Raw genomic sequence first — 23858 nt, forward strand, 5'->3', positions numbered from 1 at the left:
CTGCGCCGTGGACTCGACAGGGCAACAGTGATAAATGCAATGCAAAAGGCTCTCAAAAAATTAGATCAAGAAATGTTCAAACTTCGGACCTAGAGTTCCGCCGACTCAAACTTTGCCGCACGCTCTGAAAACTACCGCGTGCACTCGTATCCGCCGAACCCTGTACCTCATCCTTTCTATCTTCATGGTTGATGAAGAGGAACGAAAGGACCATGATGGCAGCACCCACCCAGTACAGGGCACTCGCGTACTGCGAATCCAGCAGCATTTGGCCAACCAACGAACACGGAATGGTCAAGCTGAGACCAACGGTAACAACGAGGGGAGACGTAAGGAACATGGCGTAGGCCCAGCAAAAGTCCGACACAAGCGACGATGCACTGTTGACAAGAACAATATTGAGGATGCGCGTCGTGGGCGGGAGTTCAAACTGCTCGATGCCGGTAAGGTGGAGGATGATGAAACCAGGCCAGAGAAGCACGACATTGGCCAAGCCTACCAGCCCAAAGAAAAGCGGCATGTTGACTTTTGTCTCGTCACCGATTTTGGCCTTCATAAACACAGTATAGAAGCCGTAGAGAACTGCCGAGACAAACGCCATGACGTCGCCAATCGCCAGTTCGCGGGGTGTTTTGTGAGGGAAGGTACCCCGGTTTTCGTCCGTGTCGCCAGAGACATCGACTAGGGATATCAGGACGACACCACTTAGAGATGCGAGAACGCCGACAAGCTTGAGCATGGTGAAGCGCTCCACGCGCATTATGGAACCGAGCAGGAGCGTCCAGATGCTCGATGTGGAAGACAGGATGGTGGAGCTGGCGACGGTCGTGTACTCAAGACAAGCTGCTGCAAAGTAATTTGCTAGGAACCAGAGGATGCAAAATTCGAGAGCTAGTTTGGCTGTATCGTGTAGTGTCAATCCTCCTTCGTCTGTCTCATGTCCCACATCTTTTCCCCTACCGAGGTTCAGGGATCCCGGGGCTGATGATGAGAGCAATACTTCGGTTGCTTCGTCGTTCCTGGACTCGTGCGAAGGTGCCAGGGAAGAGCTGGATTCGTGTTCGCGAAGTAGTGTCCATTTCCCTGTTCGTCGCTGCAAAAGATTATAGATGTGTGTGATAAATGGCTGCCGAGGCTGGCGCGCAGTATTTGGTTGGCGGTAGTCGCTCCATAGGCAATGCAAAAGCATGGGTAGTAGCGGTAGGATGAAGAAGGATGTGTTTACGTAAGTTACGAAGTAAGGTTTCGAGTAGGAGTTGTCTGCAAAAATAGTCTGTTCGTTCGTCAGTCGAGATGCCCTGCCGATGCGAAATGTCGTATTATGTAAAAGAGCAACGTACGCTGGCCAGGAAATTACTCGCAGTCCATAGAAACACGGTCGCAAGCAGAAATCCTATGCCGATGGCGTGTCTGACCTTGCCTGACCATGCTCCCATCTTATCTTTTCCATCCATCCACTGGCTGGCTTCGGTCGCGGGACTGTCGAGATAGTCTTCGGATCGCATGAATGCACTCTCGTCAGAGACATCACTGACGCGCGGGCTGGTGGTCGTCGGCTCGACGAGCTCTTCTCGCCGGGGTATCATGGTGGAGGGATGTGGTAGAGACTATGGCGAATGTGCTCGTGTGTTTGCGCAAGTCGGTCAGGGAGGGTCTTCGGGGATAAACGGAGTCAGGGCTGGAGATTGCGTCGACGCATGAAACAGGATCCAAGTGCCCATCAATTGATCAGTGAACGAGTGGACGCCAGGAGGTGGGCAGGTGAAGTTGCACGGAATGATTCGGAGGGACACGCGGACAGATGCGAAGTATTGCGTCGATTCGGGGGTTTCATTAGCCTTCTTGTCTCAGGTGGGCGTGGTCACGGCCCGCTACAGCCACCCACGGTTGCTGTGGCTTGCCGACGCCGCTGCGGCTATTCGGCCCAAGCCACGCGGTCATGCTTCTACTACCAACCATCGACATGAGCTGCACTGCTCGTATAGCCGAGGTATTCATATTGTGTATTTAGTATATGCAGCTACATAGACTCGAAAACGATGGAAATCCGTCAAAAAGAATACGTTGCAGAAAATGCTTCTGCCACAAAAAGTATGCCAAAACACCAGACGCCATATCAACTCCACATGCAAGGCGACGTTTCGGCATAAACATATCCACTAATCTTGTCATCGGCCATGCCCGTTCCGTCAACGTGTTCACTAGCATGCGCAACCACCCTCGTTTCCCTTAAGGTCAATCGGGATCGTCTCGGGGAAGTCGTTGCTGAAATCGCCGACATCTTCTTGCGCCAAAGCTTGTCGTGCAATGACTACACGCATGTCAGTTACTAGAAACAGAATTTTGCAGTAGAGAGATTTCAAGTACCTTCAAAGGCTTGTTCGACGTTGATGGCCTCCTTGGCGCTCGTCTCGAAATAAGGAATGCCGCCCTTTGATTGGCAAAAGGCCATGGCGCGCTTGGACGAAATCTATGTCTATCAGACCAGTTCACAGACCGTGGGCACGATGCGCACTCACCATGCGTTTGCTTTCCTCCACATCAATCTTGTTGCCAATGACAACCTGCGCTGGTCAGTAGCTGCCCTGTTGCTGCATCGCACATGTCCACCTACGAATGGAAAGCTTTCTGGGTCCATGGGGCTAGCCTGAACAAGGAACTCGTCTCTCCAGCTGTCGAGCGTGTCGAAACTCTTGGAATTGTTCACGTCGTATACGAGCACGCAGCAATCAGCGCCACGGTAAAAGGCAACGCCCAGCGATTGGAAGCGCTCCTGGCCGGCCGTGTCCCAGAGCTTGGTTACGTTAGCCTCTTGTTCATTGGTACAGGCGGTGCATACACACCTGCATGGTGACGAGCCTATCGTCAACGAGCACTTCCTTGGTCAGGAAATCGGCTCCGATGGTTGCTTTGTAGCTTGCGCTGAACTTCTTGTTGACCTGGTCACTTTGTATAAGCACTGCGATAAGGGTTTGGGCAGCTGCCTTGTCGGTCGGGAGTTGGACTTGAAGAGGTTCGTACATATTGGTTCATCAGGCTCGTTTTGCCGACCCCGCTGTCTCCGAGGATGATGACCTGGGCGCATTAGCAGTAGTTTAGTGTATTCCGAGAAGCTCCAGTACCTTGAGAAGGACCTTCTTTCTTGAAGCCATGGTGTACAGAGTATGTGGAGCGTGTGAGGGCTAGCGAGTGCGCAATTGACTCAAGGCGCGAAGCTCAGTAGTCTGCGACGTCAAGTCGAGTGTGGATGCGGGGTTATGTGACGACAAGGTCGATGGTCGCCGACAGGTTGTACAGCTCTGGGAGATGTCGTCTCGAGGAACCGAGGAAGAGAGATGGGAGTTTGGGGCGCAGGTACGGTGAGCAAGTGCGCAGCTATGGTGCCAACAATGGATGATGGTTGATGTCAAGGCTGCGCACGGGCCGTGCGCTAGCTGGCTGCCCCATCATTTGATAACATCTGAGCTTGGTCCAGCCGCGCGCGCACATGACCATGCATTCACCCCTGCTTCCTAGTACGGATGTGTAGTAAGTATAAACAACGATACGCGTTGCTGATAGACATTGGGGTATCGTTCGTTGCAGGTACTCAAAATCATATGTTGTGCCAACTATTGGATATTTTAGTGGTGTTTATGACATCACTGCATGTCTACTCTCTGAAGCTCCAAGTTAAAAAGATTTTAACTCAATGCCAGCGTGTGTATTGAAATTTGCACTCGGAGCCTAAATTTCGTGATAGCAATCTGAGGAGTAGCCTCTGAAGGATTAGTTCACAGCAACGCAGTTTGTTAGTGCTAATAGTCTCAATTTTGAGGCTTGCAGCTTGAGTAATCGATGGTTGGAGAGGGATGGCAATCATATAGTTTCCCACGGCTTGGTAAAGACTCGATAAGGTTTTATCGCCTGTACCGTGCTGACCCGGCCTGTTGTCATTAATAGTGGTAGTTTTGTTGTTCGGAGATTCCTAATTCGTCGGGGTAGGGGTAGTCTTTGCCCGAATGCCGAGGCGCAGACGGGTATCATGTACAGTGACTGTGTAGAAGAAGTTGTTTCCAGGCGGGGCAATCGGCATCTTGTAGGTGCATTGCCGGAGGAGAGCCGCGAGGAGAAGGCGATTGTATATAAAGAGTGGGTACTGTAGCACCGGGACAGTGCACGGGGGCGTCACATGGCATGAGCAGCAGATGCTTGCCATGGCGGCAGTGCTGTGTACAATGGCTCTGTAGGCGCACGCCCGGGCGGTGAGGGCTGAAGTGGAATTGCAGGTCAAAGACGGTTTTCTGTGGGATTGGCCGAGTGTCCAGCGCCAGGCCTGAAGTGGCTGCCAACCCCCCGCGCTCGTGACTGGGGCGGGCGGACGGCTCCCAATCCGGTGGGAGGCCGTATGTTGGTGCGCGTGTATGGATGGGGTGAATAGAAAGATGCATGCACGCATGTACAGTCAGCCACTGCGCGCAACTTTCACATACACACACAGGTTTTTCACTATCCAAGACCTCGCTCCTATCGGCGTTACTGCTACCACCGTGTGCCCACCCATACCCCGCATACTCAAGGCCAGGCCCATGCAGGTACCCATGCGGAGCCATTGACGAGCCACAGCCACAGCCACAGCCCAGCCCTCAACAGCGGCCACTCCTCTCAGCCGTCGCAAGCCGACCGAACGACTGTCTGGTCCAGTCCAGTCCAGTCCACCACCAAATATGTCCACGACTGCCTCCAACACGTCTCCACCAGCCCGCTCCCAGATTGCCACGGCCCAGCACACTCGTACTTACCAGGCCTGCATCCCCTGCCGCCGCCGCAAGGTCCGCTGCGGTATGTCCTCGCCGTCACCCGACCGCCTGCGCAGTGCTGTTTGCTGATACCGCCCTCGCGGCCTCTAGATCTCGGCCCCGTCGACAATCCCCACGACCCGCCGTGTGTGCGCTGCCGGCGCGAGAGCAAGGAGTGCTTCTTCTCTGCCACGCGCCGCAAGAGAAAGACCGACGACGGCGAGGAATACGACGAAGCCGACGACTACGAGATCCGCAATGCCCGCAAGCGTCAGCGCTCCGATGGCCTGCAGGAACCCCTCACAATCACCACGGCCAACTCCACCACCTACATCTCCCAGCCCTTGACCCCCGGCGGCTCCATCGGTCGCTACGAGCCTCTGCGCCGCCCAAACACGTCGGCTGGCCAGTCGTCGCAGCACAATGACGAAGAAGACCAAAAGGTAAACAACGAGACCCTAGCCACGCTGCAGACTGGCGAGGTCTACAGCGGACATGACGCCCTCAACCTGCTCTTCGAGGCTGCCGGCATGAACGCCCACCATCGCACCGGAAGCAGCTCCAGCCTCCAGCGCCCCAACCTTGGCAGCACCCCAGGCTCCCAGACAAACTTCGCCAGCCCCCGCCCCAACCTGTCACATGCCCGCACAAACTCGCGCCCTACCGTCGAGCCCTCGGTCGACCCTGCTATCCAGCAGCCCTTGTTGCCGGATCCCCCCAATGAAGCCGCCTTTGCAGACGCAGTGCGCGCCTGGTCCAAATTCCGCTTTGTTCGCGCCGGCTGGCTCACTGCAAAAGAAGCCATTGCATATATCGACTACTTCTACGCCTTCCTATCCCCCCTCACGCCAATTGTCGTGCCAGACTACCGCGATCATGCCTTCCACGCAAAGCTACTCAAGGAGGAGCCCATGCTTGTCATTACCCTCCTGACAATCTCAGCTCGCTATTCGCAACCCAGCGGATCCAGCGGTGTTGGCGCCACATCTAGGTCGTATCTCATTCACGAGAAGCTATGGAAGTACCTGCAGGGCATGATAGATCGCATGATCTTCGGTCAGGAGCAGTTTGGCGGCGGATTCTGTGGCGCCGGACAACAGCCTGGATCCGACGTGAACCCTCTGTCGCGCAAGGGTCTTCGAACACTCGGCACTGTCGAGAGTCTGATGCTACTCACAGAATGGCATCCGCGTGCCCTTCATTTTCCGCCCGGCGATGATGATGATGAGCTTGTTCTGCCCGACGATCCGTATGAGTCTGGTCCTAAAGCCGACATGTACAAAGAGGTCGGCGACAAGCGCATCGACAGCTGGCTTGAGCCGTGCTGGCGTAGCGATCGTATGTGCTGGATGTTGCTCGGTAATGCCATGACACTTGCTTTTGAGATTGGTGTCTTTGATGAAACCAACGAGACCGAGTTCGAGGAAGCCAACCAGCACTTGTCGCATGCCACAGTCAAGGCTTATTACCGTCGGAAAAACCATTTGCGCGATCTTCTGATTATATATGTCACGCAGACCAGCGGCAGGTTAGGCCTGACGTCCATGCTTCCCAAAATCGATCGTGACGAAAGCCTCACAGGCGCTCCTTCACCACTAGAGCTATACAAGGACCGCATCAGTCGCATCAAAGCTCCCCCAGCTCAGTTTGGCATGCGCTCAGACGGACAGCGCCTTCCTCTCGAGTCCATCGCTACACAGGAGCGCCATGCCATTCAGGATCTCGTACTTGACTTTTGGCAACGCATTGCCAAGATTATGGAGATGGGTAACCTCAAGTTGTTTTCAAACCGGCGCAAGACACGCGAGCTGCTCAAGACAGGCACGTACGAAGAAATGCTCAAGTTTTTCCAAGGACCTTTGGCAGAGTGGAGAAAATGCTTTGATCGAGCGCCCCAAGGTATGTGCAGTTTGGCTCGTGTGCTTGATTACCTTGTGTCTAACTTGTGATAGTGCCTACTCAGCTCCGACACGTTCTCATCATTGAGTTCGAGTATACACGCGTCTACCTCAACTCACTAGCCCTACAAGCAGTTGTGGAGCGCTGTACACACAACACTCCACTCCAAACACATGCACAGCCCAACGGCGTCAATGGCCGTGCTACCAACGGCAATGAGGATGGTGGAGCAATACCCTTTAGCACGCTGGTCAAGTGGTATGCTAACGACCGCCACTACATCAACGAGGTCATCGATGCATCCCGCAACGTGCTCAAAGTTGTCGTTGATGGCCTCCATCCAGGTGGCTATCTGCGACATGCGCCTGTGCGCACCTTTTTCCGTATTGTCAGTGTAGCCATCATTCTGCTCAAGACATTTGCACTGGGTGCAACCGAAGAGGACGTTGCCGTTAGCCTTGGCCTACTCAGCAGTTCTGTCGACGCATTGCGAACAAGCATCGTGGACGACGTGCATGTTGGCAACCGCTTTGCCGACCTGGTCGAGACACTAACCCATCGTATCCGTTCTCGGTTCGTGCGCCTCACAGCCAATGGGTCAAGTGGCATTTCCCGAGCCGGCAGCAAGAGTCCGGTCCAAGCACCAATGATGCCTCCACCATCTGCGCTCAACAACACCAACCATCTCGCACCACCATACATGGGATCTCAGCAAACGGGCTTCTCGGGATCTGGTACCAGCGTTCCCGGATCACCCAGTATGGGACTGAGTACAAGTGGACGCGCAACTCCTCTCTGGGGCATCTCATCCGAGCCATACGATCCGAACTCGAACAGCATATCCATTATGCCTCCACCAGGCAACTATACCAACTTCTCTGCGAACGCCAACGGCAACAATCACAGTAACAGCAATGGCTCAAACTCGAATGGAACCAATGGCACGCAATGGGGTCAGTGGGCAAACAACGGTGGTGGTGGCTGGGGCACCGGCCACGATCAAGACTGGCTTGCGTTACCCCTCGACCCACTGCTGGACCAGTGGGGCGCAGAGATTAATCAGACGGCCATGGGACCGGATATTGGAGGCATGGACATGTTGGATATCTTGTTGAATATGGGGGGTCCACCTGGTAGTGCATAAACACATACGTGGGTTCTTGTTTATCTTTTCTTCTTCTCAGCAGTTTGGGTAACTTTCTGGATAATTTCAGGTTTGATTGGGGGGGGGGGGGGGGTTCATTATTGGATTTTGCATGAATCATGATACGTATGAGGAGTGAAGAAACTAGGAACAAGAAGTATAAGGGTAATGCCAATCTGGATAAGGTCAATTATTTTCATTATGAAGGGGAAAAGTCTAGGTTTATCAATCTTTTCAAATTCTAATAGATCCCGCTGTTCTCTTTTTGAAAAAAAAAGAAGAAGAAGAAGAAACGAGAACAAGCATTCGAGACGGAAATCTTGATGGAATAAAAAAGTTCTCATTACTTCATTCACAATAATATTTCCCGATTTTCCAATAACATCTTTTAAACTTTTCCATGCCCAAACCAAAGCACACACACAATTACCTTTTGAGCGTCTTCTGCTTCTCCGCATCAACCACGACCTTCTCGCCCGCAACACGAAGCCCCTTGCGCTTCCTCACCTTATCCACATACCGCTTGGCCACATTCTCGCGGTCCGCCAACTCACCCAGATCCTCGAGTTCATCTTCCGTAAAAGGGACCCAGAAGGGATCTTCGTCGAGCATTTCAAATCCTGCAAAGCGGAGCTGGGGCGATGCTGAGCCCGAACTCCTCTTGCGGATCTCGTCGCTGAAGCCAAAGGATTCGGCAACGGGGAGGAGCGCGTTGATGGTGAATGTTTGGGATCCCGTTGTGGACGCCGAGGAAGTTGATGATAGGGTTTCGCTGAGAATGGTGCCTCGCCGACGAGTCAGGACGGCGTAGACACGACCCAGGACATCGGTCGAAGCTTGGATTTCGCAGCTGTACATGGCGAGGAGCATGCGGGGGGACCAGTCAAGGAAGCCCTGGTGGATCGACGAGCGTACGGCTTTGATAACTTCGCCTGTCAGACGGCCACGATCTTGCTGCGCACCTTCTTCTTCGCCCAGGTTCAGCGCCACGGATTCCAAGAAGACGGCGATGCCTTGCACGGGCTCCGCGCAGCAAGGGCCTTGGGCTGTGGCTAGCTGAAAGGCGTAGGCAATAGTTGAGGAAAAGGTGCGGGGGGATATTATGCGGTCTGATGGTTCTTCTGCGTCTGGGTTGGGAGACGATGAGTCGCGTAGTCTAGAATGTTCGTTAGGATGGTTCCAAGAAAAACAGTAATCCGGACATGATCAGAGACTTACGCCTTGCTGCAGATGCCATCTGGGGTTGCATCCACGAGAATGTTAGGTCCTATTCTCCGGGGTCCAAACGCAGTAATCTTCTCAATCACATCGGTCCACACTTCCTTTTGTCCCTTTGCTTCAGCAAAAGCATCTTTAAGCTGCTTTTTGAACTCTTCCAAGCTGAGACTCTGTCCTATCTCACGTTTCTCCGCTTCTTGGATGCCATCGTCTTCAGTTCCATGCTCCTGATGCTCTGCATTTCCGCCTTCGTCTTCTGCTCGTCGGTCAGAGTATAGTTTCTTGATGGCGCCGGCGTTCTTTCCCAAGAAATCGGTGACGCTGGCTGGTAGTGGGCGTACCCGCAGGCGTACTGACACCTGTTTGCTCGCTGTCTCGCCAATAACGGTACCTCTGGGAAGATTAGGGTCCTTTGGCGGATTCATCTCGGCTGCTGCCACAATGGACTCCCGGTAAGGTACGATGGGCTCGCCAGCCTGTATCTCGCACTTGGCGAATCGTTCTTTCAAATCCTTCAAACATCTCTCCAAATGCAGTTCTCCCGCAGTGAGAATCACGTGCTCTCCACTGGGCAGTTGCTCGTATTCTGCACACGGGTCGCTTTGAACAAGGAGTTTCAAGCCTCTGATCATCTTGTCCAAATCATAGGGGTTCTCAGGCTCAAGGGCAACACGGACAATTGGCTCAGTGCCCATCTGGACACCAGCCAGGTTGACAGCTCCGGGTAATTGGGAACACAGCGTACCGGACTTGAGTATGTGTCCTTCGAGTCCACCAATTCCAAAGACAACGCCCGCAGGTACCGAGGTCAAGGGCTCCAAGCCGCGGCCCATCATGAGGTACAAAGCCGTGATCTTGACCTTTTGGGGTTCCGGCGCAGCGTGTGGGTTTGCGGGAGTGAACTTTGGACTGAGAACGTACACTTCATCACCCACGTTGAGAGTTCCCGAAAAGATGCGCGAGAAACCGATCAGGTGTTCTGCCTCTTCCTCAGCTGCCGGAGCCTCCTCTACCGGAGTCTCGGTTTCTCCAATGGTTGAAGATCCCAAAGCATCTGTGACACCACCAACATCTGGATCTTGGCCATTGGCGATTGCTTGCTGGCGGGCAATCTCGGCCCTTTTCTTTCTCCCCAACTCTCTTGCCTCTTCGGCAGTCAGAGCGCCGGTCCTTCGCTTGTTCTGGGGTAGTTCGCTCGAAGGTACCGAGATCATTTTGCTAACGTAAGCTACGACAGGGGCATCGGCTGATGTTTTAAAATTGGTCATTGCATCTCGTACTTGTGGATCAACGTAATCGGCACCCGGTGAGGTGTCAATAATTTCAGGCATGCGTTCGAACTGCGCTTTGGATGGTGGAGGTAGGTATTCGGTCACGGATACTAAGAGAGCGGTCGAGAGCGGAAGCCAGGCTGCGAAAAGCGCCATCAAGAGAGTCCTGGGGTCGCGGGAGCGCATAACGTGTGCAGGGAGGTTGAGGTTGAGCGACTTGGTAATCTTCTCGACCATGGTAGCATCTCTGTAATAAAAGGCATAAGTATATTGCTAAGATACATGTGGAAAGTAGCACACAAGGAAAGGAAATCCACGCACCCCTTCCCATTGTTACCTCCTGTAGTGGCCTCGTATACGGCCCAGATGTTGTCCAAGACGAGCTGGACAAACATGGGCTTGAGGTGTCGGCCCTTGAGATGTTTTGAGCTAAGGACACGCTTGGTCTTGGGGTCGAGGTAGAAGTCACCCCAGAGGACTTTTTCGAGAATAGAGCGCTTGATGCCCAGCTTCTTCTCGTACAGGCCTGCAAACTGGCGCACAGTGAAAGCCCAGCCGTCAATGGCACTGCCAAAGATGACGTTGTTCTTTTCTGGGGCAAAGTAGATGTCTTCATCGTCCTTTTCCTCGTACTCGGCGGGGGTACTGGTCATGTCAATGCTATCACCATTTTCTAGCATAGATGAGGATCGCGTGTCAGTCTTGTCAGCAGCAGCGGCAGCGGCATTGAGGCGCTCTTCCATTTTCTCGCGCCACCGGAGATCATCCTCCATGCGCTCGCCTTGGTAGAAGCTGCCCATGACGGCGTTTACCTGTTCAAGCAGTTTGCTCAAGTGCGTGTATGCCTCGGCAGGGCTCATTTTGAGTTCTGTGATTAGCCTATCCATCTTGTTGATGACGAGCAGGGGCTTAAGTTTCTCTATCCACGTCTGTCGCAGGACGGTGACAGTCTGGCTGCAAACGCCCTCGACGGCATCTACGAGCACGACGGCGCCATCGCAGAGGCGGGATGCTGTAGATACCTCGTAGCTAAAGTCTATGTGTCCGGGGGAGTCTATGAGGTTGATGAGGAATTCCTTGTGCTCGGGGGTGGCGTCGGGGGCGGAGCGACGTAGCGAGGAAAAGAAGAGGGAGATGGCCGACGACTCCATGGTGATGCCACGCAGCTGCTCATCGGGTCTCGAGTCGAGGTAGCGGATCTTGCCGGCGAGCTTGGGGGAGATGATGCCATTGGTGGCGATGAGGGCGTCGGTGAGGGACGTCTTGCCATGGTCCTATGTGGGCGTGTTTAGTGGGCGTGGGTGAATGGGGCTGAAGGAGGGGAGGGGCGACGTACGACGTGGGCCAGGATGCAGATGTTCCTGATGCCGTCAGCAGCCTGCTGCAGGGCGACGAGCTTTTGACTGGCAACGACAGGCATCCTGGCGGTTGCGAGTGTTTCAGTGGTGATGCAGCGAGGGCGCGCGTGCAGTGGTCAAATTGGAGGGGAGGGGTGCCTGCGGGCGCTCGTCAGGCTGCGAGGGCGCTGTGTGGGTATGCGAGGGCGCGTGGACGGGGGCGAGTGAAACAATCAGGATGTGGAGCAGCAGTAACAGCTGGTGTCTACGCATCTATGGACATGGAGTCTCGACTCGACCGCATCGCCATATCTATTACGACCATCATCCCGCGTCAGCATGGCTCACTTTTTTTTTGTGGAGGGGCGGCGGCGGCAGCGGCAGCCAAGCAGAGGAGTATGCACCAAGACGTCAGCGAGCCCACTATGGTACTACTACTACTACTACTACATACTAGAGTACATACTCGGCCCGTCTGTCCAAAATGTATATCCACAAAAATAAAGGTACACGTGCAGACATGGAATGTGCCTCGACGTGCTCTGCGCCCTGTTGCACCAGACATGTAGTATACCTACACATGTACATGTTGGTTGGGGTGACTTTTGGTTGCGCCGGTCATCTGGCCGGCAGTCGTGGTCGCGGCCAGCGATGGGCTTGGTAGGTCGCGCGGGCCCGCCCATGGCCCTGCATCGCCCCTGTCCCTGTCCTTCGCGTATGTGCTATGTATGTCTGTATGTTCCATCTCTCTCACTCTCACCCCCAATAACACTCGCAATATACTCGACCCCCTCGACCTCCGCTCTCCCATGCCCGTCCCAAACACATACATACACACACGCACACACACGCACACATACAAACACCCTCGCTCCTGCACTTCACTGCATCCAGCCTGCCGCCCGTGAATGTAACTCCCACACCCCCCGACATGGCAGCCACACTGGACAACCACCCGCCCACACTCCCGCCAGACATGCGCCCTACCGCCATGCCCCTCGACACGCCCGCCATGCCCAACTCCAAGACGATCAACACCACCGTCGACCTCATGTCGCCCGTCAACCAGAATGGCTGCTTCGAGTTTGACCGCATCATCAAGGCCGGCACGGTGGTGAAGCGCACGCGCAAGACAAAGGCATGCCCATGGCCACTGCTGCCCCAGACGTCTGCTAACTCGCCTTGTAGTCATGGAAGCCCGTCTACCTTGTCCTGCGCCCAAATTGCCTCTCCATCTACAAGGACAAGGACGAGACCAAGCTGCGCCATCAGATCAACCTCGCCGAGATCACTGCCGTCGCCCGCCAACGAGACTCGAAGAAGAAGATGGACCACGTCTTTGGCATCTTCTCCCCTGCCCGCAACTACCACCTCGGCGCCTCGACCGACAAGTCCGCCCAGGAATGGGTCCACCTCATCCGCACAGAGGCTCGCATTGGCGTCGAGGACGAAGCTGACATGGCCGTCCTGAGTCCAGCTCCTGACAAGGTTACTTTTGCTGCTTCTGCCTCGGCCAATCGGGAAAACATCGTCTCTAGCTCTTCCGAGGCTGAACCGCGACCCTCGAGTTCCATGGTACCTGAGCACATGCACAGCGCCCGCCGACCCTCGCAGGCACTCAACTACTCGGGCGGCGAGTACGGCTCCATCTCCGACTTTGACTTTTCCGACACAAACCAGGCCTCGCCCAATCCGCTGCCCCGACAGATGACACAGGATAAGCGCAGTCTTAGCCAGCACAGCAACATTGGTAACACACCCGGCGACGAGCGCGTCGTCTACCATGGCTGGCTGTACATCCTCAAGTCAAAGGGCGGCGTGCGCCAGTGGAAGAAGATCTGGCTCGTCCTCCGTCCAAAGTGCCTCGCCTTTTACAAGAACGACGGAGAATACTCGGCCACGCACATCATTCCTTTTACGAGCATCATCGACGCCGTCGACATTGACCCCCTCTCGCGCAGCAAGCAACACTGCATGCAAGTCATATGCGAGGAGAAGAACTACAAGTTCTGTGCATCCGACGACGATTCGCTAGCAAGATGGCTCGGAGCATTCAAAAGCTTGCTTGTCAAAAAGGACGCGCAGCAGATGCGCATCCTCCCGTCAGCCACCAACACGGCAAACACACAACCGCCACCTGTGCCAGCATCCATACCACAACCTGCCACTGCCACTGCCGCGTGACCACCGCCCTACCCCTTCATCACCACTGACCTCTCCTTGAAGATCCAGGCACAATGTACATATGCTGGCACCGTCCATAATCGCTAATAGCGACAGCACTTCTGCACCATCTCCTCGACCAAAACGATACCATCATGATTTACGATCGCAACCGTTAGCACCGCTGCCTAGATGGCGCGCTCCGTTCGATACCAGTTGGATAACCCCCGCTGCTTGATACTGCATATCACAGCACATCTCAGTCTCTCTCAAACACACATATCTCTTGTTTCCTTTTGTCCTTGTAGTAAGCTTGTGCAAATATATCGCTGTACACTAGTAGTGTTTTTGTAATATCCAACACGCCCTTGAGCTGGGCTTGAATCTTATTCCTTTGTTAGGTCATCGGTCGCTTTGTTGTGAATTCAGTTGATGATGGTATCGAATCGCATATTATTATTGTTCTAGTAGTTCATGTTCAGTTGTCGTTGTTGATATGATCCCTGGCTTGGCATCTCCATCTGCATCGGGCCCGTCCCGCGGGGGACATGACATTTCGGACCCCACAGCACGCTAGCATGACGAGGGCTGAACGGCAACGCTAACCGTCCCTCCTGCAGCTATCAGCCTAGGACCCCTATGTCGCCTCGGCTCATCATGTTCGCTCCTACATTCTTCTTCTCTCTTCGGCCAGCTTCCTGCTGTCCCTCTAGATCTGTTGATGCATGGAGCCCGAGCCAGACTCGCAGCGACCCGATAGTCGACAATCGGACGAATGGGGCCCTACCCCCAGCTTCCACGCCAACGACAGTAGCGACGAGAAAAGCATCATTTACTTGACCGATCACCTCGGTATTCGTTATGTCCTTCCTTTTCAGCAATTTCGCTCCAAAGAGGCACGTCTACCATGTTACCTTTTCATGTTTTCCCTCTGCACACATACTTATACACTGCAATCACGAACCCCCGCGCTTGTGTAACTACTGACCCATGACATTGCAGGGCGGAAAGCCTCTTTTGAAAGAAATATATGCCAAGTATGGCCAATCTTACCTAGACAAAATCACAAAGGACGATTATGTGTTGAAGAGACGGGATGTCACTATACTCCCAAGTGTTTGGGATGCTGTTGTACGGCCCAGCATGATTCTCCATATAAAATTTACACAGGAGGAGTCTGACTCTGAGGCTGATTATCGTCAACGTCCATCGTCTCCTTCTCACTCGTGGTCACCTGAAAGCTTCTACCGACACCATAATGAGCGACATATTGAGCGAGACATTAAGCGAGATGGTGTACATGACACTGGCGATGACATTCGCGTCGTAACATTTGAGGACGATTCGCCATGGGTGCCGCCGGTACCTCGTCAGGACACTGACCTTGTCTCCGACACCGATTCTTTTGAAAGCGTCACGTCAATGAGCGACCAAGATTCGCCTACAGAACAAGTAGACCCACCGGAGCCGCCTCGTGAGGTGATTGCTCCGATGGATGTTGATGGCAACCAGCTATCCTTTCGAGTCGACACAAGGCATGTACAAAACCTAATTGGATTCGGCCAGGGCCTCCAGGATCAAAAAAACGACATGCAAACTCACCCAAAAAGAAAAGATATTGACAACTATCGCGTCGAGACGTTTCGAATCACTAAAACCATGATCAAAGAGACTCAAGGACAGGGCCAGCTTCAGGTCTACGTTCTACCAGGGCCGGAAAATCCCCACTTGCAAGATGCAGTATCATTTACATGGAGTCATATTTCGGCCACTCAGCTTGATTTTGCTAGTTTCAGGGATGTCTGCCTGACCGTACCACATGCCAGTGATCGGCTACGCAAACTCACTTCAGAGATGTTTACCAAGATGTACACGGAAAAGGTCAAGCCTTTCGACGGTGGCATGTTCATCGAGCCCGGGACGGTTTTGCGAGCTGATGAATCAGATCAGCCAGATCCACAGTCTGTCATCTTCGCCTGCGTCCCATACTTTGCCCTGAACACTCAAGCCAAGAAGCCTCCCCGTGCCGAGAATGAGCTATTTCCACAACGAACTTTGATGCAAACATTCTATCCCTACGAGCCAGTACGCGATCGAGATGAGGAACAGTCATATCGGAGATTTGACGACGCACGCTCCGAGAACATCATCCACGTACCGAATATCTGGTTTATGATCATGGGATCGAGTCATGTTGTATCGTGTAGCCATGTGCCACTCTCCAAGGAGATGACAAATTTAGTAGCTATCATCCAGGAGAATGTCAAAAACCTTGGTGTTCAGCCTGCTGCAGACAACGATTTGACAATGATCAAATTTTCGGATTGGGGAGAACGTGATTTCGTGTTCCCCCTTAGCACTTGCAGATCTTACTTTCAGATGGAGGCAAAGGTTCGCATGATTGGATACATGTTCAACAATAAGAGTTTGGATGCCGAGATCCATTTGCAGCAAAGATCCCGAGAGAGCAGCTGCAGTCTCCTACCGAACATGTGGAGGGATATCACCGTGCGGAATGATCTCCTTTCAATCAATCTGGTAGTAGCGGGCGACAAAGAAACAGGTCAAGCTGACAAGGATCCAACCGCTACATACAGCGCCTACAACAGCGACAAAAGCAGAACCGTGTCAGTAACCCCTTTTTTCCATTGGCCACAACATGGTGCTAGTAAAGCAGTCAAAAACGACAAAGACGCAACGTCAGTGGATGGTTCCAGTGCACAGCAGCCTTCTCGTTGCCTGGAGCAGGTTGGAAAGGCTCTGATGACTAAGATTCTGGAAGGAGCCACTACAAACACTGTCGATGAAACATTTACCTCGACCAGTTACTATGAATCACTGCCCAAGGCAACCTACGCAGATGCTTGTGCTGACTTTGCCAATCTTAAACGTCGATGCGATGCAGTTGAGAAAAGTTTGTCCAATTCTACCTTCCATCAGAACACGATCAACGGCCAGCGAACTAGCCTTGTGGACAGATCGACGGAATTCTTCACTCTCTCTTGCATCATCACCAAGCTCTTCCTCAGCGACACGGATGAGAGCAGCGTGATGAGCAAGCTGTGGGGTGTTATGGTCAAAATCCAGCAGCACGTGGCCAAACTCGAGAAGTATAACCCTTGTAGTGGGGAAAGTGGCAAAGACGCAGTTCCTTCAGAGGACGATGTGCACACAACTGGCAACTCTTGGCTGATCCGTCCCATAGCGAAGCCTAGTCTAGTGTCTTTTCCAGAAAGCCGTCCAGAATTGTCCAAGTCAATCGCAGCGTGTAAGACATGTAGAAGGTTACACACGTTTCGTAGCCAAGAAGATGCGCTTAGACATCTGCAGCGCCACACCAACCGTGAAAGTGAGCCTGGGAAGCGACAGAAGACTACTGAGCCGGGTGGCTTACCAGATGAACAAATCCCAGCCGAGGATGTCCTTATAGATCCGCAAGCAAAGGACTGGATCATGGCATCGGCAGAATTTTGGCATGAACAGACCAATGCGGGAGCACTGGCAATACTCACAAAGGCATGCACTCTGGCAAAGAACATAATTGAGCAAGCTCAACAACTCATGGACGGAGTCCAAAACGAAGATGGCCAGATGTCTGAATTGTACTCTCTGCCCAAGGAGCTCCCTGAAGCATTCCGCCGCATCATTGTCTTCTTCATGGCGACCGAGCGAGCTTTGGACGATGTCGACAAGGCCCATGGACATGAATATCGATTCAAAGATTTGTATGAGCGTAGCATTCTACCATATTCAGACAAAGGCCTCGATGTCTTGGAAAGATTTGAGGCAGGTGCAATGCAGTCGCTGAGAGTTGCACGTGCACGTTTGTGCGAAATGGCTTCTTCCCCCTCGCCATGGCGTGTGATGGAGCACCTTTCTCGGGGACCTCAGTATGTCTGCGGCGAGCTGATGAGGAGACTGTTCCTGAAGCCGCTTGAGAAGCATCAAACGGTGGGCGATTTGTATCGGGAGTACATATCGAGGCTCGTAAGTAACTGCATCATCTATGCCTTGAACATTTGGAGCAGACAGCGTGACATGAGCGAATAATGCTGAGCTAATGTCATGTAGCAATTCCAAGTCAACCATCACCCGAGTAAACGACTCCTTCGGGACCTCAATCTTCTACAAGAAGAACTCCAGATCCTTACGTCGATAACCATACAGCAGGTAAATCTTATCAAGAACTACATGCGTGTTCTCTACGACGAAACGTATGAGAAGCCAACACCATCCCGACAAAGCATGTTTGTGGACGAGCAGAGTCTGTTCCGAGGTTGCCTTAGCAGTCTCAATCTTGTCCTGGAAGATTACGAGGACCTCATTCGACGCTGTAGTCCCCTGGCCAATCGTACAAAGCAGAGTCTCGAGATTAATGATGAAGATCACGGCAAAGCCATCATGGCTTTCACGGTGGTGACTGTCATCTTTCTGCCGCTGTCGTTTGCGACGAGCTATTTTGGGATGAACACTGTGGATATCCGTGACATGAACCAGAAGCAAGGGCTTTTCTGGATTGTGGCCATACCGCTGACTGTTGTGACGGTGGGGGCTTGTCTACTCATTGGATACAACGGCGATCAGCTTCGTGACATGATTTCATGGCTATATCGCAGGGCAATGGGCAAGGAAGAAACTGGTACTGGAGGCGGAGGCATAAGCGTTCCACGGCGGAAACGTCCACTCCATCCACTCGGAAATTCAAGCAGTACACTTCAGTACTCGAGCGTCGTTGATGAGGCCACATTTGCTATTCGCCAGCCAACTCTGGAGTGGGGCGGTGTAGCACACTCGGGTCCGACTTGGGTAGACGATGACGAAGACGATGCCTGGTACAGAAAACGGTATAATGCACCTGTGACCAAAACAAGACTCAACTCTCGCCCGGTAGCTCGAATGCAATCTTATGCCGAACCGATCTCTATGGCCCCGGAGCCTTCGTACAGAATACATCCCATTTCGTACAAACAGAGTATACACCATGGCAACGAGTATGTTGCAGCACCCCGAAACAGGACTTACGATTCGTATACCGAAGCAATGGGGCGTGTTCGCTACGACTATGACGAAGAGAGTTTCTACAAGGGAGGTGAGCGATATGGCTTACCACCGCGCCAAACATTCCGAGCAGAAGTGCCGATGCGCAGACCGGCAGTCAGGATATATGAGACTGAGGCGCTGAAAGATGATGAAATGGGCGGATACACGTGGGAAAAGAAGAAGTCGCATAGAAGTCATAATGATAACAGACGCATGCGTAGCGACCGAGGTTTTGAGACGAGAGATGAGAGTTGGTACCGGTAGAAGCAGTGTGTGCAGGTAGTCGGAGATGGAGCGGCGGGCTCATTCAGCAACACAAGAGGAAAGGCGGAATACGATATGTACATGTGTGCATATATGTTCGCAAAGGATGCATGTACCGACAAAGTGGCCGTGACGCATGGTAGAGAGAGGGAGCGAGTTGGGAGGAGCACAGACAGGGACAAAGGAGCCTCGTGCATCGGCTGATCGGCCTGGATATCCATGTAGGCACATCAGTCTTTGCCCAGTGGGTGTGGGATGGCGCAGGGCGGGCAGATCTACTGTCTAAAACCATGAGCCGCTACTGCCGGGATTTGGCTGGGTCACGCAAAATGCCCGGTTTTGTGCTTTTGATTCCGCCCTTGACGTGTTCGTGCGCGCGCCGACTGGTGAGCTGTGTAGCGGGCGAGGCTAGAAGGGGAGGAGAAAGCCAATGATGTAGGCTTGGGAGATGAGAAGTAGTGTGGACGCGACGGATGGGGTAGCGCGACGCGAGAAACAAAGACAAGTTGGTGCCAGTGCTGGTGCTGCAAGACCGACGTCGTCATCGTTTTCAGCGGTGTGGGCGGCGAGAACGCGCACTAGCAGCAGACGCTAGCACTGGCTGCATGCCAAGCAAAGCTTGGTATTCAGACATGTGGCGCATCGCCATACGGCTTGCGACCAAGCAGCAGCGCGTGTGCGTATAGTAATGCCATCTCAAGGGTGCATAGCAAGCACAAACCCCTAATTTATACCATGCACATACTCGTGCAGTCCTTGATAGTAGTGCCGAAGCAGGGCAGCGTCCGTGTTGCAGCGGGGGCGCGTAAGAAGCGCTGGCGGAAGGGGTGGCGCCACACTCGCATCGCACGGAATCGGAGAGTGTGGCTGACAGGTTCTTGTGCCATGACGCAACCTACACGCAGCACATTGCATCGTCTGGGAAACCTGGCGCCGATCCATCCCCAAACAAAGACCAAAAGGTTCGTCATACCAGCCATGACGGGCCTTCTTGTCTGTTGCCAACGCATGCACAATTGTGGCTCTAGACGGCATGCACATGCAATGGCTTCAAGGGGATGGGTGCAGGTGGTGGGTGGCGGCACGTCGCGTGGGCGTCAATCGGGAGGGCAGGAGGCGGCGAGGGATGGTAGCATAACATAGCATTAGCATGGCATGGCGGGCGGGCGGTAAGCAGTCGCGGGGTCAAGCAGGTTCACCAGTGCCAGTGGGAAGCTACGACTGAGTGACGTAGTCGCTGCACTCCCCCGTGTTACCCAGCCCGACTCACATACAAAGCTGCTTTTGTGCCCGCAGTCCGCCCTCATTTCCCTCACACACACTCATACCACTCTCAGATACCCATACCCCCTCCTGTGACAGCAACCACCTGCCTCACAACTGTCCATTGTTTTCCTTACCGCTTCTGCGTTTGTAATTTTGATACCCCACCTATACCCTTGATACCCACAGTGCGACCTACACCATGAGTGCCGTAAATCGTACGTTCAATAACCCCGCCCCACTACACGCTCAAAAGTATGTGCGCTAACACCATGCAGGTCCAGTGGACTTGAAGCAAAAGGAGAAGGATGTCAACAACAAGCTCCAGCTCTATGGAATTGTTGAAGGTATGTTGCCTCATGGACACGTGCCGTTGCTGCAGCGATGCTAATAAAACACTATAGCCTTCTCCAATGGCAAGGTGCCATCCAACAGCCAGATTGATGTCGCTCTCAACTCGGCACTCGCACACCGGGCACTCAACTCACCATCCAAGAAGCTGTCGCCCGAGGGCCAGAGTCTCGTCACAGACTTGAAGAACGTCATTGAACAGGCCAAGATCCTGCTACTCACCAAGAACGAGGGCAACCTCCTCCAAGACTTCATCTGGCAGGCTGAGCACGTCAGCACAGCTGGCGCTAACCGCCCCAATGCCCCTGTTGATAAGGACACAGCGAGGCAGGACGGCAACAACGCTCTCGAAGGCCTGCGCACCCTTGGCACGCTCCTCATCTCCAACGGCCAGTTCAGGAAGCTTCTTTCTGATGCCACTGTTCTTCTCCGCGACATGGCCGGTGATGCGGCTATGAACACGGCCAATAAGGTTAAGCCCTCAGAAGACCGCCTCAACAGACTGGATGAGCCCGCCGAGGACAACACCTGGCACGACACCTCCAACCTGAATCGCGAGAACCTCCGCAACCAAGCTAAGAGCAGCCTGCCATTTGGCAACAAGAACAAGGGTGACCTTAAGGAGGCAGCCAAGGATGTCAACCAAGCAGCTAACCCAGAGGGAGCCCGCGACCCCACGCACACTGCTGATCTTGCTGCCACCGAGGGCCAGACTGGTCAGAGCACCGGCCTTGACGTTCGCAGTGGTGTTGAAGCCGCTAAGCAAAAGGTTGATGCAAACACCTCTGATGAAGACAAGCAAAAGGTCCGCGCCCGCCGTGAGCAGCTGAACAACTACCTCAAGGGCAAGATGCCAGAGGAGCGTCGCGAGCAGACTAGGTGGCGCCTCAAGAAGATGATTGTCGAGATCCAGGGTCACCAGGACTACCAGCGTGCGATTGAGACTCTTCTCGACCTCGCCGAGCGCTACTCGAGCCATGGAAGGATTCTGAGCCAGCAGGGCAAGGGCTCTGTGCAAGGTGCGCATCAAGACGATGCACTAACTACTGCTGAAGCTGACCTGAGGGTGCGTATCTAGGCTTTACTCAAGAGAACCAATGGCTGACCAACATGAAGACTCTCCTCGAACGCTTCGCCAACAACACGTCTTTTGACGACCTGATTGAGTCCATCAACCAGATTTACAAGGACGCCGACCGCGATCCCGAACTCAAGAACTGGTTCAAGCGTATCAACGCCTTCATCCGCAAGACCCTGCAGCAACAGGGCTTTGTCCTCGAGGACAGCTTCAACGCCGAGTGGAACCAGCTCTACGATGATGGCCACCACTTCTTCCGTGACCGTTACCGAGGCCATACTGACCGCATTGCTGATGAGTTCAAGTTCATTGGCCAACAGTTTGATGCCGACCCCCAGAACAAGCAGTTCGCCGAGTCTGTCAACAAGCTTTTCCGTGACCTTGGTCAGGACGAGAATGGCAAGACTGTCTTCAAGCCCCATCTTGTCAAGGACATGACTGACGTCATTCTTCCTGCCATCTTTGAGAATGTCCGTTACATTCCCGTTCCCCGCATCGAGTACAGCGACCCCATGGTAGACGCTGTCATCGAGAACCTCGTCATTGAGGGCGACAACCTCGCACCCAACTCTCTAGAGTTTGGTTCCGACAACTACTGGCGCTGGGGCCGCAAGTCCATTACCAGCACCAACAAGAACAAGGTTATGCTCTCCGTCTCGGGTGTCCAGATGGACCTGAGGGACGTCTCTTACTACATCAAGCGCAAGCAGGGCTTCCCTTCCATTACCGACAAGGGTGTTATGGACATCTTCATGGGTGGCTCCGGCTTCAGCTTCAAGGTTGAGATGGAGACTGCCGACAAGGCGCGCGAGCACGCGCAGACCCACTTCTTCAAGGTCACCAAGGTCGAGTCGGACATTAAGCACCTGCAGATCAAGATGAAGAAGAGCAACCACAAGCTCCTCTTCAACATGTTCAAGCCTCTCCTCCTCAAGGTCATGCGTCCTGTCATTCAGAAGGTCTTAGAGAAGCAGATCAAGGACTCTGCTAACCAGCTCGATGCCATCCTCTTTGACATCAAGTCCGAGGCTGACCGTGCCGCGGCTGAGGCCAAGAACAACCCCGACCCTCAGAACATCCAGAACATCTACCAGCGCTATGCCAGCTCTGCCCAGCGTCGCCTCATGCAAGGCAAGCAGAAGAAGGAGTCTCTCAAGGAGAAGACCAAGGATACCAAGGTCAACGTGGCCGTCACCCAGCACGACTCCATCTTCAAGAACATCTCCCTGCCTGGAGGTATCTCATCTAAGGCTACAGAGTACAAGGAGCTTGCTGCCAAGGGCGACAAATGGGAGAGCCCCATCTTCTCTATTGGATCTGCCAAGGAGACTACCAGCCTGCCTCAGGTTGGAAAGATCACTCGCAAGCCGCACGGTCGTGCGGGTGGCTACAGCCCCTCCGATGATGCTTCCCGCGGTCTCGGTGCTTCATCGGGACTCAACCCGTCAACCAACCAGTACGACAGCCAGTACACCAACAATGGTGGTCTTGGTGCTCAGCCAGGTCTCACCACGGGCAACCAGGGCTTGACTGGTGGCGTTCCTGCTACCAGCGGTGCTACTTCGGGCTTCGGCAACCAGGTTGACGACGCTTTCAACACTACTGGTTCTACTGGCTTGAACAACGCCGCTGCCATTCCACCCACGACGAGTCAGACTGGCGCTGCCGCCCCTGGCCAGTACAACACCACATTTGGTGACCAGAACCCTGTCTTCCAGGGCCGCGCTTAGATGCATCTTCTCAAACAGTGATACCCGGTATGCTTAGGGGTCGCCCGTCACGATGATTGTGTTTTGTTTTTGCGTTTTGACCATGGATGATACCACGATTACGTCACGGCGTATGAATAGTAAATGGCATGTTCTTCGGTTTCTGGTTGATGGCAAGCACAAGGTAGCCGGAAGTGTACCTGTAATGCGGAGGAATGGGGGAGGACCCGTATATTCAAAACTGGGTTATGAATAGTTTACGATTCCTTTCCTGTAGTAATAGCTAATACAATGATGCTTTAAATTGGCTGATTTTTGCCGTGATTGATGGTGTTGCTTGAGT

General features: G+C 53.5%; 7 protein-coding genes across 7 annotated transcripts; 4 read left to right on the forward strand and 3 right to left on the reverse strand.

Moving 5' to 3' along the window:
• Positions 1-76: 76 nt before the first annotated feature.
• On the reverse strand, positions 77-1586 carry COCVIDRAFT_26943 (hypothetical protein; the record flags this gene model as incomplete). The annotated part of the gene is made up of 2 exons (XM_014700740.1): positions 77-1273; positions 1341-1586. The coding sequence occupies 2 exons, from the start codon at positions 1584-1586 to the stop codon at positions 77-79; spliced, it is 1443 nt and encodes a 480-aa protein (XP_014556226.1).
• A 615-nt stretch (positions 1587-2201) lies between these two features.
• COCVIDRAFT_100242 (hypothetical protein) lies at positions 2202-3152 on the reverse strand (the record flags this gene model as incomplete). Its single annotated transcript, XM_014700741.1, has 7 exons — positions 2202-2311; positions 2368-2470; positions 2520-2564; positions 2615-2794; positions 2844-2939; positions 3022-3075; positions 3123-3152. 7 exons carry the CDS (start codon positions 3150-3152, stop codon positions 2202-2204), a joined length of 618 nt encoding a protein of 205 aa, XP_014556227.1.
• Positions 3153-4706: 1554 nt separating this feature from the next.
• Positions 4707-7821, forward strand: COCVIDRAFT_100340 (hypothetical protein; the record flags this gene model as incomplete). The annotated part of the gene is made up of 3 exons (XM_014700742.1): positions 4707-4821; positions 4890-6677; positions 6731-7821. 3 exons carry the CDS (start codon positions 4707-4709, stop codon positions 7819-7821), a joined length of 2994 nt encoding a protein of 997 aa, XP_014556228.1.
• A 426-nt stretch (positions 7822-8247) lies between these two features.
• On the reverse strand, positions 8248-11730 carry COCVIDRAFT_38100 (hypothetical protein; the record flags this gene model as incomplete). The annotated part of the gene is made up of 4 exons (XM_014700743.1): positions 8248-8977; positions 9040-10557; positions 10632-11584; positions 11647-11730. The coding sequence occupies 4 exons, from the start codon at positions 11728-11730 to the stop codon at positions 8248-8250; spliced, it is 3285 nt and encodes a 1094-aa protein (XP_014556229.1).
• Positions 11731-12578: 848 nt separating this feature from the next.
• On the forward strand, positions 12579-13831 carry COCVIDRAFT_38101 (hypothetical protein; the record flags this gene model as incomplete). The annotated part of the gene is made up of 2 exons (XM_014700744.1): positions 12579-12785; positions 12836-13831. The coding sequence occupies 2 exons, from the start codon at positions 12579-12581 to the stop codon at positions 13829-13831; spliced, it is 1203 nt and encodes a 400-aa protein (XP_014556230.1).
• A 1122-nt stretch (positions 13832-14953) lies between these two features.
• COCVIDRAFT_26948 (hypothetical protein) lies at positions 14954-19114 on the forward strand (the record flags this gene model as incomplete). The annotated part of the gene is made up of 2 exons (XM_014700745.1): positions 14954-17797; positions 17882-19114. The coding sequence occupies 2 exons, from the start codon at positions 14954-14956 to the stop codon at positions 19112-19114; spliced, it is 4077 nt and encodes a 1358-aa protein (XP_014556231.1).
• A 1465-nt stretch (positions 19115-20579) lies between these two features.
• COCVIDRAFT_38103 (hypothetical protein) lies at positions 20580-23536 on the forward strand (the record flags this gene model as incomplete). The annotated part of the gene is made up of 4 exons (XM_014700746.1): positions 20580-20595; positions 20656-20724; positions 20782-21747; positions 21807-23536. 4 exons carry the CDS (start codon positions 20580-20582, stop codon positions 23534-23536), a joined length of 2781 nt encoding a protein of 926 aa, XP_014556232.1.
• Between the last annotated feature and the right edge of the window lie 322 nt (positions 23537-23858).

Source organism: Bipolaris victoriae (assembly GCF_000527765.1).
Source record: "Bipolaris victoriae FI3 unplaced genomic scaffold scaffold_46, whole genome shotgun sequence".
Classification (NCBI taxonomy): Eukaryota; Fungi; Ascomycota; class Dothideomycetes; order Pleosporales; family Pleosporaceae; genus Bipolaris; species Bipolaris victoriae.